At 56.2% G+C, this 12,080-nt stretch overlaps 4 protein-coding genes across 4 annotated transcripts; 2 read left to right on the forward strand and 2 right to left on the reverse strand.

Annotated features, from left to right (window-relative positions):
• Positions 1 to 1,125: 1,125 nt before the first annotated feature.
• On the forward strand, positions 1,126 to 1,783 carry LTHEOB_8075 (uncharacterized protein; the record flags this gene model as incomplete). The annotated part of the gene is made up of 2 exons (XM_035517512.1): positions 1,126 to 1,402; positions 1,479 to 1,783. The coding sequence occupies 2 exons, from the start codon at positions 1,126 to 1,128 to the stop codon at positions 1,781 to 1,783; spliced, it is 582 nt and encodes a 193-aa protein (XP_035370622.1).
• A 486-nt stretch (positions 1,784 to 2,269) lies between these two features.
• On the reverse strand, positions 2,270 to 2,641 carry LTHEOB_8076 (uncharacterized protein; the record flags this gene model as incomplete). Its single annotated transcript, XM_035517513.1, has 1 exon — positions 2,270 to 2,641. The coding sequence occupies one exon, from the start codon at positions 2,639 to 2,641 to the stop codon at positions 2,270 to 2,272; it is 372 nt and encodes a 123-aa protein (XP_035370623.1).
• Positions 2,642 to 4,496: 1,855 nt separating this feature from the next.
• LTHEOB_8077 (Ubiquitin c-terminal) lies at positions 4,497 to 7,997 on the reverse strand (the record flags this gene model as incomplete). The annotated part of the gene is made up of 8 exons (XM_035517514.1): positions 4,497 to 5,417; positions 5,480 to 5,705; positions 5,815 to 5,985; positions 6,306 to 6,700; positions 6,845 to 6,855; positions 7,237 to 7,555; positions 7,611 to 7,811; positions 7,863 to 7,997. 8 exons carry the CDS (start codon positions 7,995 to 7,997, stop codon positions 4,497 to 4,499), a joined length of 2,379 nt encoding a protein of 792 aa, XP_035370624.1.
• An 805-nt stretch (positions 7,998 to 8,802) lies between these two features.
• On the forward strand, positions 8,803 to 11,120 carry LTHEOB_8078 (Zinc finger FYVE-type protein; the record flags this gene model as incomplete). Its single annotated transcript, XM_035517515.1, has 4 exons — positions 8,803 to 8,873; positions 8,923 to 9,055; positions 9,112 to 9,396; positions 9,450 to 11,120. The coding sequence occupies 4 exons, from the start codon at positions 8,803 to 8,805 to the stop codon at positions 11,118 to 11,120; spliced, it is 2,160 nt and encodes a 719-aa protein (XP_035370625.1).
• Positions 11,121 to 12,080: the final 960 nt, after the last annotated feature.

The raw sequence follows: 12,080 nt of genomic DNA on the forward strand, positions 1-12,080 counted from the left end.
CATCCAAACCTTTTCAGCGATGATGCGGTTCTCCATGAGGGCCAGCGATGCGTTCTTCAGCTTTGCCAGTATGTGGCCGTAGTGTTTTCCAACTTCTTCAGCTATCGCGGCCCAGTGAGCCCAACAATAATGAAGAGATCGGCATTAAGAGTGCTTGGCTCATATCCACCACTCGGGTTGTGTAAGCGAAGAAGAGGTCGTTCATGCAGATCTTTCCCTAGACATGTGCTTTCATGAGCCCACCTGTCGGCTCTCCTCCGCCGATAGGTAGATTTTTCAATCTTGTGACTCTTCGGAGAAAGAATGGGGCTGAGCAATCGATATTGAGCCCAGGTGCTGATCCCGCGCGGCAGGGCAGAAACGATAATGAAGCTGAACTTCAGACGGGTTCCAGACGCAGAAGGGAGAGTGATGTGAAATGGCATCTGCGACAAGACTGCAGCAAGCACGCACGACATGCCTGTCGCCGGCCTACTTGAGTGGCCAGCCCCCCATGCAGGAAGGCGGTGCAGCTATACATAAGCAGCGGGGGTGGGAAAAGGACCTTACGGACGGGTTGTGTGTGTGTGCAGCTGGTGTCGCGGCGGCGGGCCGGGGGTGTGACAGCGCACGCACGGGCGGAAAAATAAGCATCACTCCGGCCAATCAGCGCGCGCATCGGCGGCCTGCCGCACATCAACGCCCGCGCATCTGCTCTGTAGCCGCCCGCACCACAGCCAATCGTTCGCCGCCACAGCCCCGCGTTGCCGCCAGCGTTCCTGCGTCGGGAGCCGTGCCAAGAGCGCTGCTATGGCTTGTGACAGGCTGCACGCCCTGATAGCCGCCGGAGCCACTGGCACGCCCTGAGCCATGTGTCGCCGCTGTGACTGGGAGAAGGCCTCGTATGGGAGGGGAGTACAAAGGTATGACCTGTGCCGCCTTCGCCTGTCCCTCTCGCCTGGGAGCCTGGGTTACCGCTTTTAACTTTTTTTTCCCGCGCGCGACGCCTTTCGGGATTCCACCAGGCCTGCTACCACTTTCTGGCCTGGACTACGCCATCTTAACCGCTTTTGGGGAGTAGAGAGCCGCTCGCTCCATCAAAGAGAAGGGGAAAAAAGAAAAGGAAAAGAAGGATATACTGTAGCGATGATGCGCCGCCTCTTCCTCCTCGCGCTCCTTGCGCTCTTCGCCGTCTTAGCAGCCGCCCAGGATTCCAGCAGCAGCAGCAGCAATTACATCGTGGATCCGGCCACCCAAGCAACCGACTCTTCGTCGTCTTCATCCAGCAGCGATGATGATAGCGGTTCCAGCGCCGCCGACAGCGCCGCCGGCGCCGAAGGCCCGGATTCAGGATCGTTCAAGCTCTCCAAAGGCGGCATGATTGCTATAATCATCGTCGTGGTTGTTGTCGCTGTTGGTGGAAGTAAGTCTCAATCCTTATTGCTTTCCCCTTCCCAAAATTCTCTTAAAAAACAGCGACTAACATCATCTCAAAACAGTCATCTCCACCGCCCTCTTCTTCATCGCCAAGAAGCGCCAATGGGAAGTCCGCAAGTCGCTGAAGCGCGTCTCTCGCCGCCTGACGGGGCGCAGCACCGCTCCCGCCGCTAAGGAGAACCGGCGGACGGCGGTGCGCGTGCAGTCGCCGCCGGGGGCCAAGAACCGCGACCTCGAGAAGGGCGAAGGCGGTCGCAGTGGCAAGCCGTCTGTCGGGAGAAACGGGAAGCCGACCATGAGCGCCTTCTCGGTCGAGACGCCGGTTGTCAAGAGCTGGAAGGACAAGGTGTTTGGTTACAAGGGATGAAGCTCGGTCTTATGATACCCGTCGACGTCGACTACTAATAGGGGGAAAATGAAAAGGTGGGAGAGGAAGAGGAGGAGGGAGGGGGTGTTTGCCGGAAGAGGGAGAGGCTTGGGTTGTGGGGTTGTTCCATTCTCTTACGAAGCCATGTCTCATTCAAAGCAGGACTTGAGGTGCATTTTTGTGGTATATTCGGTTTCTCTTGCATTTTTCTTCTTCTGAACAGATAGATATCCCCCACGTTGGCGTCTAGTATCCTTTTCTCTCTCTCTCTCAAGTCCAATCATACCTGCGCGCGCGCACACTCTCTTGCCGCGCGAGGCATTACTTTTCTCCATCTACCCCGTCTCCCAAGTTATCTACAAGCGCTCCGAATCCCCATCCCCATCCCCATCATCTCTTCCCCCCCGAAAAGTCCGAGGCAGCCAAGGTATAGCGCGAAGCAAAACATCCGCCGAAACATCGCTCTCTCTCTCTCTCCTCCTCCCCTCACAACTCCCCCCTCTCCCCCTTCTCCTTCCCCAATATCTGCAACTCCTGCATATGCCGCCCGTGGTCCGCCACGCCGCCGGCCTCCTGGTCCGCCTTGACGTTGACCTCGCTATTCGACGCCAGCTCCTCGTGCCAGTGGCCCTTGCCGTCTCTCTGTTTTTGGATCTGCGCCTGTTTCGCTGCTTCCGCCTCCTCACCGCTGCGCTCGTGGTGCAGCGCGTCTTCTTTTAGGAGTAGCCGCGGGCCAGCGGAGAAAGAGCGTGCTGACGCGTGGCGGGTGATTGGGCGGGCGGAGGGCGCGATGACGGTGATGAGGGTGGAGGCGCGGAGGCGGGTGAGTGTTGTTGTGGCGGTTTTGGTGGTCGACATGGTTGGTTGTGTGGTGTGGTGTGTGGTGGGGTGTTGGTGGTGGTGGTTGCGGATGTGTTTCGGTAGGCGCTGGAGGGTTGGTTTTTCTTTTTATATCTTTCGGTTGGAGCGGAATGCGGTTTTAGGATAGTAGTGTTCGTAGAGTGTTTGATGTGTCTTGCTTGCAGGAGGGCTGTGTAGAAAAATTCCAAGTTGTGGTCTGGGGGATGCTCTTTAATAATTATCAGCCGTGACGTCACTGGGGGAAGCTTCGGCTGCGGACAAATGGAGTATGTGGAGCGATCTTCCGCGGCAACTCAACATCCCCATCTCCGGCCAGCAACTTCACCTTGCTATTTCTGATCTACCGCAATTCCCCGCAGCATTATTGCGCAAGGCCAGAATCGTGCCTGAGTATTGTGACGTTTTGGGTTAACTTGGCGGTCGAGCGCAACGCTTCACGCTCCCGTTCTCCCGTGCGAACCGACTACCGAAAGCCCCTGCTGGCTTAATAATGGGGTGTTCGTCACTACTTGGAAGAAGTCCCTTCTTGCGCCCCCTCTTCATCAACAAGGCCGACTGCGAAGACACTGAAAGCAAGTGCCGCGCTACTCTACATTCTAACTTTGCACACAGTTGCATATTAAAAATAGAAAATACTCTATTCAGTGTTGCAATCAGCGCTCATTAGTGAAGATGTTCAACGCTAGACTCACGTATTACGTTCTAAAAACGTTATTCTAGTCACTAGACCCAGAAAGCTAGTCTTTAGACACCCAAGGCACAGCATGAAAGTAGTAAAGGCTCGAATAATCCAGCTTCACCGCGTACCTTGTTCCCAAACCTCTACAGCCATCAAAATGAATTGCATGACATTCATGCCTTGCTCAAGATGCAACCCCCTTCCTAGGTGGGCAGTTGAAGCAAGCACCCACGTGTGTTGGTAGCTCATGTGCTCGAAAAGACTATGGAATGTTGCGGTTCCCCAACTTCCGTTTGATGCGCATGACCGTAGGTGCTAGGAGATGTTTGGCGTCGCTCGCGATACGGCCTTGCAGCTCCAATATCCAGAATACCTGCCGATAGATGCCAGCGGTCTCGTAAGTGTTTGTTGTACATACATGCACATGACTGCATGCTGGCATTCCTGCTCTGTCTGTTCTGGGGTTTGCTATCAAGTACGTGTCAAACAGAAGTTCGACTGTCGTCGTTCGTCCAATGTGCCTTCGCCAGCACTCCGCTGCATCGTTGCAGGTACAGTCTTATCTGCGTCTCTAGTCTTCGCTAGTGCTCGCGCTCTAGCCGCATGCAATGTTGCATCTACCCACTATTCTTCCATGTTCCTAATGCAGTGGCGGTTGATGCAGAACAAGAAGACGAGGGAATTCAAACACCGCTACCGGCATGTATTCCCCACTAGACGATGTCCAGAACGACCACGACAACCGAACAAACACTTGACACTCATCACAATCGTATCAAATTAATCAATGTCGTCATATATGCTTTTTTTGCCTCCTCTCTTTTTCCGCGTCCACAGCTATTCCGCCTCCCAATGCAAACCGTTGAGGGAAAGACAAGAGTAAGAGGTCCCAGAAATGCTACAAGAAAAAGAAAAAGCCGCCGACTACCAAACCGAGCGTCCGATTCTTTCAGGGATTGCATCCAGGGTGTGTGTGTGATGAGAGGTACAGAGAAAATAAACGAAAGAGGTCGAGGACCCCCAACACCACAAAGAGGTATCATGCAACGCCATCGAAATTCAGGAAATACCCGAAAGAAAAGACAAAACGCCACGAAAGCCTAGAAAGAAGGGAGAGACGGAGACGGACTTCCGCATCCACTCCCACCTCCATTCAAACCCGACACACTCAACTCACCGCCCAAACAACCTCTCCCGTTCATAAAACACGATGTAAGCCTGCTCATTCTGCAACCTCTCATCGCCCCTCAGCGCCTCAGGCTGGAACTCGGTGACACGGTGGTCGTTGAACTGCCACCAGCAGCCCCTCGCGGCATCCTTCAGCATCGCCACGTAATGGCCGCTCGTCAGCGTCGCGCCGAGGTGGCGCATGACGGCGTACGCGTTGTACTTGTACGGCGGCATCATGCGCTCGTCCGACTTGATGGCGCGGAGCTGCTCGGCGCCGTCCGAGGGCCGCTGCTGGAGCAGGCCCGTCTCCTCGTCGGGCGTGATGGGCGGCAGCATGAAGGGGGCGAGGTCGAGGTTGTTGAGGGGGAACTCGATGGGCGTGCGGACCTTGCGGGCGCGCTCGGTGTGGGAGGCCGAGAAGCGCTTGAAGTGGATGACGAGGTAGTGGGGCGCGCGGGTGATGGTGATCTTCTTGCTGGCCTCGCGCTCTTTCTTGCAGCGCGGGCAGCGCCACACCTCGTCGCCGGCGAGGCGTTCTTCGGAGCAGTAGGAGCGCAGGCAGTCGCGGATGTCGGCGGGGCGGTCGCGCGGGATCTCGACGCTGATGCTGTAGAAGGTCTCGAAGGTGGTCGATGTGAAGCCGCAGGTAGTGCAGCGCAGGCGCGACATGTGCTGGCCGCCGAAGAGCTCGCTGATGATCGACCGCTCGCGCATGGACCAGCGCATCCATTCGATGCGTGCCACGTAGGATTTGGGTAGGCTCTCCCGTCGGGCTTCCTCTTTGTCGGTCAATGCTTGTGCTGGTGGATGCGACCAATTGACGTTCATGTCCTCGTGGAGAATGTCGACCAGGAAGTCGAAGAATTCTTTGGCATCTTGCTGACGGTCAAGGCCCCACTCGCGGTTCATGCGAGCGCATAGTTCCTGGACACCTATTAGTCTCGAAACGAGCCAACATCTCAATGCAAGTGCCATGGTTAGCTTACCCTCAACGTTTTCGGGCGGCAGGGTCCGCCGCCCTCCACCCACAAGTTCTGGATAAGGGTGGCGTAGTTTTCAGACATGATGCCTCCTGAGCCACGCCAGTTCGACTTCTGTATGTACTTCACAAAGCTGCCATCCCTGTAGATTCTTGTCAAAGGAAGCGTCGCATTCAAGCATTGAATGGTGGCGTTCATGTAGCATGTGACTCCAAAGTTGATCAGGCCAGTTCTGGGCAACCGAATGTTCTGCGGTAGTTGACTAGGCGGGAAGTATGCGGGAAGTTGTGATGATCGTGCCATAGCGACATGGTTTTGAGGATGGGCTCTGTCGTGCGCACCGCTGTAGTTGACGCGAGCCGCCGCAGGCGGCGGTCTTGAAGGTATCGATGGCATGGCTGTCCCAGGATATTCGGGCTGTGTCGGAGGTGGGCGTGAGGGTGGTCGGGATGGAGGTGCTTGTGCTGGTAGTCTCGGTCCAGCCGATGTCATCGACTGTGGACCAATTGCAGCTGCATCCGGGAAACGTCGCATGAACTCCTCCGTGCTGTGATAGTATGGTATTTCCTCATCTGCAGCGCCGTCTTCTTCTGCTTCTTGTGGTGGCACAGTCGGGGGTCGTTCGCCCCTGGCTTTTTCTAGCCATTTCCGCTCTTCATCTGGATCCAGCGGATTGTAGTCGCGCATCCTCTTCTTCTGGAGATATAGGCGTGATCCGTTGCTGGCCACCGGCACCCTGCGTATTGGCCGCGCAATCTTTCCATTCTGTTGGTCGGTGACAATTGCTGCGGTGTTCGAAGTCTTCAATGCACCCTGACCAAGTAGATCTGACCATGCATCAAGACCACCCATCAACAGAATTGGTGGCCGCTGAAGGGGCTTGTCCGCATTGAACTCGTAAAGCGCATCGTAAAGGTACTTCAGTACGGATTCCTGCGGCGTTCGGGGGGACTTGGTGAGAAAATCCGCGGATGGTGTTGATTGATCGTAATAGACAACCAGATCGAATTCGTTCCGGCGGTCGAACATCTCCTGCTCGATATCCGGAGAAAGAACGAGAGCTTCTTGAAGTTGATCGGCAGACATGTTGGGTCTTAGCGCTGTGGGCTCGATACACATTATGGAATTAACGTAAATATGGCCGTCGTCGTAGTCTTCTCTATTCCGAACGTCAATGACCAACACATTGTAAGGTTTCAAGTAATCAAAGAGCTTTTCGGCGCCGATCTGCCACTCCCGTGGCGCGTGCAGTGATTTTCTTCGAATCACACCCTGCTGACTTGGAGGTCTGGGGAAATAGGATTCGGAATTTCCATCCCCGTTGGGTGCTTGCGCCGAGAGGCTCGACGTGGGAATGGAATTTGTGCGGACCAAACTCCTAGCTGTTGTTCGGGGCGGGTCCACGTTGGCTGGAGTTTGCATGTTACGCGCCGGACTGTACGCTGGGCTCGGCTCTTTCGGCAGAAAGGCAGTCATTCGGGTATCAAGAGGAAGTTTAGGTGGGCGATCGGGTGCTGAGGGGCTGGCTGGCATAGCGCGCGGGCCTTGAGGCTTTGGAGGCGCCCCGGGAATCATGCCATTAAAATCCAACGGAGAAGGCATTTGTATTGAACCAGGCCGAGGAGCTGATCCGTTTCCTGAAGCACGCAAACGCGCAAAGCGCTCGCTCAATGCATCACCCTGACTGTTCAAACCAGAGGGGGATCCATTTGCATGAAGCGCGCGTCCATGCATGTTCTGCGGCTTCAGATTCACCGGCGGACGAGTCCGAGGAGACTCGACAGAGCTGAGGGGCGTGGAACGCCCTGAGAGGCCTTCTGAGCCGGTGTCGATAGAGCCCCGAGGAGAATAGCCAGAGGTGCTTGTGCCGGTTTCAAGGAAAAGCTCGTCGCGCATGGAGAATCGGGGGTTCGGGATTGCGCTCGGTTCGGGGGGATTGGACGTAGAAGGGACGCTGGCATGGCGCGCATGCGTTTCGGCGGATCCATTGGTATGGCTAGCAGGCTGAACTCCGCTCCGCTTGTTGTCGTTGATTATGATCTCCTTGATGTTCGCCAAGCGGTCTGCTCTATCCGACAAATACTACCCCCCAGTCAGAACTACACGGGATTGTGGCTACCGAGAAGGCACAACCTACCTTCACAAGACCTTTGTGCCTCTGGTATCTCGTACCTCTATCTTCTCGCACCAGCGGGGCATCGCGCGAAGTGGGAATGCGGTTGAAGACGAGCTCGGAGGCGACGATGTACTCGAGGTATGCCAGGTCCGGGCGACGAAAGTCAAGAAGGGAGTCTATTTGCATGGTGGACTGCTCGGCCATTTCGAGCATGCGATCAACCTGCGCCAATCGTCAGTCAGTCTTGGCTTGAACGCGTGGCTGTTGACTTACTGTCAGCGGGGCGCTTCGCAGCCTGTCCTCGGCGCGGGCCTTGAGATCATTGATATGCGGCATGGCCCGCGGTGTAGGACTGGCAGCGCCATTCTGAGAAGCCAGTCCGCTGGAGGTTGGCCTGTAACCGTTCATGGTGGGGTTGAGCCGGGGCGCATGGGCAGGCGGGGGGCGAAACTCGGCGGCTTATAAGGTCGCACGGCTTGACATGTTCAGGAAAGCAGAAATAGGGCGCAGGTGAGGCCGAGGGCTGGGTGGTGTTCGTTGTGGCGATCTTCGCGGTCCCCAGCGTCCGGAGGATACGAATACAGGCCACGACGATTCCGCGGTGAGCTTCGGGCGGAAGTGCACGATCAGGCGAGAGCACGGTGACAGGAAAGCAGAGCGCAAGAGAGCGGCAGAGCGGGCGGGAGCCGAGAGGTGGTGCGGTGCAAGTGGGTAGTGGGTAACTTAGGTGCCGTCGGGTCTTTGGTTACCGGACGTGGAGATGGGCTGCGGGCGGTGGTTGAGCTTCCAGATGACGATGCCGGCGCCACAGCGGTGACGAGGCGCAGGCCCGAGTCCATGTGCACGCGGCGGCACCAGCGCTCTGGACGCGCGTGCAGCCGCCCGCTTAAAGGCGATGGCCCGCGGCTGTCTGAGTGGTGCAAGGCGAGAATTATTGGAGCCTTGGGTGTCAGCGGCGTGGTGCGTGGGGAGCAGCGTCGGGCTCAGCTGGAGCTGGGGCTGGACCGTGGTGGCAGCGATGACGCTTCGGGCGGCGGCGGCGGCCTGCACCGCCGCGCCTTAGTAGAGTACCTCTCTCCAACCACATGCTCGTCAACATCGCGCCCAAGAGCTCCCAACGCCGTGCACCCCTCCACTGCTCCAAGCCTGAGCTCGCCGCCACCCTCAACGCATTCCGACCCTCTGCTTCCGCCCCGCAAGCTCTACCGGCGCCATGGCGGGCTGGTTCGCGTCGTCCAACTCCGCTCTTGACGAGCAGGTTGAGCGCGCCACCTCTTCGAGCTTGTACGACTCCTTGGCCCGAGTCGGGCGCTACCTGCTGACCCCGCTGCAGAGAAGACATCGCGCTCAACCTAGAGATCTCTGACATAATTCGGTCCAAGACGGTGCAGCCGAAGGAGGCCATGCGGTCGATCAAGAAGCGGATAGGCAACAAGAATCCGAACGTGCAGCTAGCCGCTCTCAACGTATGGAATTCTTCTGCCTATTGCCGGCATCCGATTGCTGACTGTTAGCCCTGCAGCTTACCGACACGTGCGTCAAAAACGGCGGTGACCACTTCATCATTGAGATCGCGTCGCGCGAGTTTATGGACAACCTCGTCTCGCTACTCAAGGCATACGGCGCTGCTGAAGTCAACAAGGACGTCAAGGAGAAGATACTGGAGCTGATACAAGTCTGGGCTATCGCTGCCGAAGGTCGCCCCCAGCTGGTCTACATTCCTGAGGTCTACAGGTCGCTGCAGCGCGAAGGCTTCCATTTTCCGCCGCGCCAGGAGGTGCTTAGCAGTATGTTTGACAGCAGCGCGGTAAGATATCTGTTCTCCATGCGCGATGCTCCTACTAACGAGACTCTTGGCAGCCCCCCGAGTGGACTGATTCCGACGTCTGCCTGCGATGCCGCACCGCCTTTACCTTTACCAACCGAAAGCACCACTGCCGCAACTGCGGAGGTGTCTTCTGCGGCTCATGCTCCAGCAAGAACCTTGCTCTTACCCACCTCGGAATAATGCAACCTGTGCGCGTGGATGACGGATGCTACACCAAACTCACCGACAAGAACCGGGGAACTCCCGTGCCCAGAGGCTTTGACGCTGCGAAGCCGGCCAAGACGTTGTATCAAGGCTCACTCGAGCCTAGGAGCGCAAGGATAGAGGACAGCTTCGACGCAGATCTCAAGAGAGCGCTGGAAATGAGTCTGGAGGAGGTCAAGGCAAACACCGCAGCAGGCTATGTCCCTCAGTCGCAAGTCCAGTCGAAACCGGCCAACGGTACTCAGAATGAGGAGGAAGAGGATGCGGACTTGAAGGCTGCCATCGCGGCATCTCTGGCTGATATGGAGGAGCAAAAGAAGAAGCATGCGGCCCAGCTCAAGCAGCAGACGTCATCTTCAAACGGCACTGCGGTAGCGATACCACCGCGAAACGACTACGAGCTTAGCCCTTCTGAGGCCGAGAACATCAGTCTCTTCGCTACGTTGGTGGAACGCCTTCAGCACCAACCTCCTGGGACCATTCTCCGGGAACCGCAAATTCAAGAGCTCTATGAGAGCATAGGAAAGCTACGCCCGAAGCTGGCAAGGACATATGGTGAAACTATGAGCAAGCACGATACACTTCTGGATCTCCACGCGAAGCTTTCAACCGTCGTTCGCTACTATGACCGCATGCTTGAAGAGCGCCTGTCGAATACGTACAGCCACGCCGGCTACGGTTTCCAGCCAAGTATGGCACGTCCGGCTTCGAATCTCTACCCCAGCATTTCGTCTGGCGCTCCGGACGCCCCGTCTGGAGCAGAAAGCTTCTACTCTGGAAACAATGATCCTTACGCTCCCCCACAGTCTGCGTACAACCAATACGCGCAGCCGCAGCAACAACCATACGTGCCGAACCGGAACTCAATGCCACCGCAAGGTTTCCCTCAACACCAAGATCCGCAACATCAGCAGCAGCAGTATTACGGTGCCCAACAACCCCCGCAACAGCAACAGGGTCAACCAAGTGCTCCTTATCCGCAAGCCCCGCCTTCCGAGGGTCAGGGTTCTCCTCAACTCCAGCGCCGTTCTTCGAACCAACAGCCGTCCGCTCCGCCGGCTGGTCATTATGCTCCATCACAGCCGCCGATTGCAGACGACCCGAATGCTGCTTACTATTACGGCAACGAGCAGCAGCCAAGTGCGCCCCCCACTGCCCCCCCTCAGCAACAACAGCAGCCCCCGCAGCCCTCTTCACCACAACTGTACCATCAGCAACCTCCTCAGCAACAGCAGCCGCCTCAGGATGCCCAAGCCCCACCCCCGCAAGCGCAACAACAGCCCCCACAGCAACAGTACTGGCAGCAGCCTCCCCCGCAACAGCAGGCTGCTCCACCTCAGCAAGTCCCGTACTGGCAACAGCAGCAACAGGCACCGCCGCCGCAGCAGTACGGATACCCACCGCAACAGACCGCAGGCGGTTATGCGGCAGACGCTTTCCCGAGCGCCCCGCAACACCAACCGCAGGTACCTAAGGAGGAGGCGTTGATTGAGTTGTAATGGGAGGAAACTTTATGGGAAAGAAGAAAGGAGGAAGATGCTGAACTACCAATAGTAATTGAGGCATTGGGATGTTTAGACCGGAGGAATGGCACTTCTGGCGGCGATCGCTTCCTCTACTTCGCCCCCTACCCTTTTCTTCCCATGATGTCATGGAAATTCCCCCGCATTTTGGCTTTGTATGGATATCACCCCCACAATTACCCCCGTCACCATCATCACCACCCCCCAGTCGTGTCCTCTATTACCGCAGAAAATGGGAAAGTAATTGCATGTACCCTTGTACAGGTGGTCTCATTGTTCACTTTTGTTTTCCTTGAAGGGAGATTGGGAATGATTCCCCCTCACGCATTGGCATGTTTTCAAGGTTTCTGGCGACAATCGTTTGATGCGGTCATGTAATGTATGTAGTTCATTCGGCGCTGGACTTTCTCCCTTTTAAAAAGAACCGAGTAGCATTGACATAGCGTGCCTCGCACGTTTTTCATCGCTCCGAACCAATCAAAGCATCATCGTATCTCATCACCTCACACGCAATGCTAGTGAAATCGATCGAACGTATTTGTGTATATCGTTTCTCTTATCGTGTCATCTATCTTCCGTTTTTCCAACATCGAAGACACGCCAACTCGCCAAAAAAAAATTTTCAGCCGTCTGTTTGCTTCATTGCTTGCTTGCTTTGCCTGCCGTGCCCTCTTGCTCTTCTTACTCGCCGTGGGCGAGAAGACAACGAAAGAAGGAGAAAGAAAAGAATCGACGGCTCTTGCTCTGCACAAGAGCCGCGATCACAAAAAAACTTGTAATGCCTGAATCCGCGCGGTAAACGATGAATAGACGTGCGGCTGTACAAGAAGGATAAAAAAGCGCGCAAGGTTCTTGCGCGGGGGGTTACAAAAAGAAAAGCGAGAGAAGTAGAAGAAGAGTAAAGGGGGATATAAAGGTCTTTTACAGCGCCGTCTA

The sequence above is a fragment of the Lasiodiplodia theobromae genome, assembly GCF_012971845.1.
Source record: "Lasiodiplodia theobromae strain AM2As chromosome Unknown scaffold_25, whole genome shotgun sequence".
In the NCBI taxonomy this organism is placed as follows: domain Eukaryota; kingdom Fungi; phylum Ascomycota; class Dothideomycetes; order Botryosphaeriales; family Botryosphaeriaceae; genus Lasiodiplodia; species Lasiodiplodia theobromae.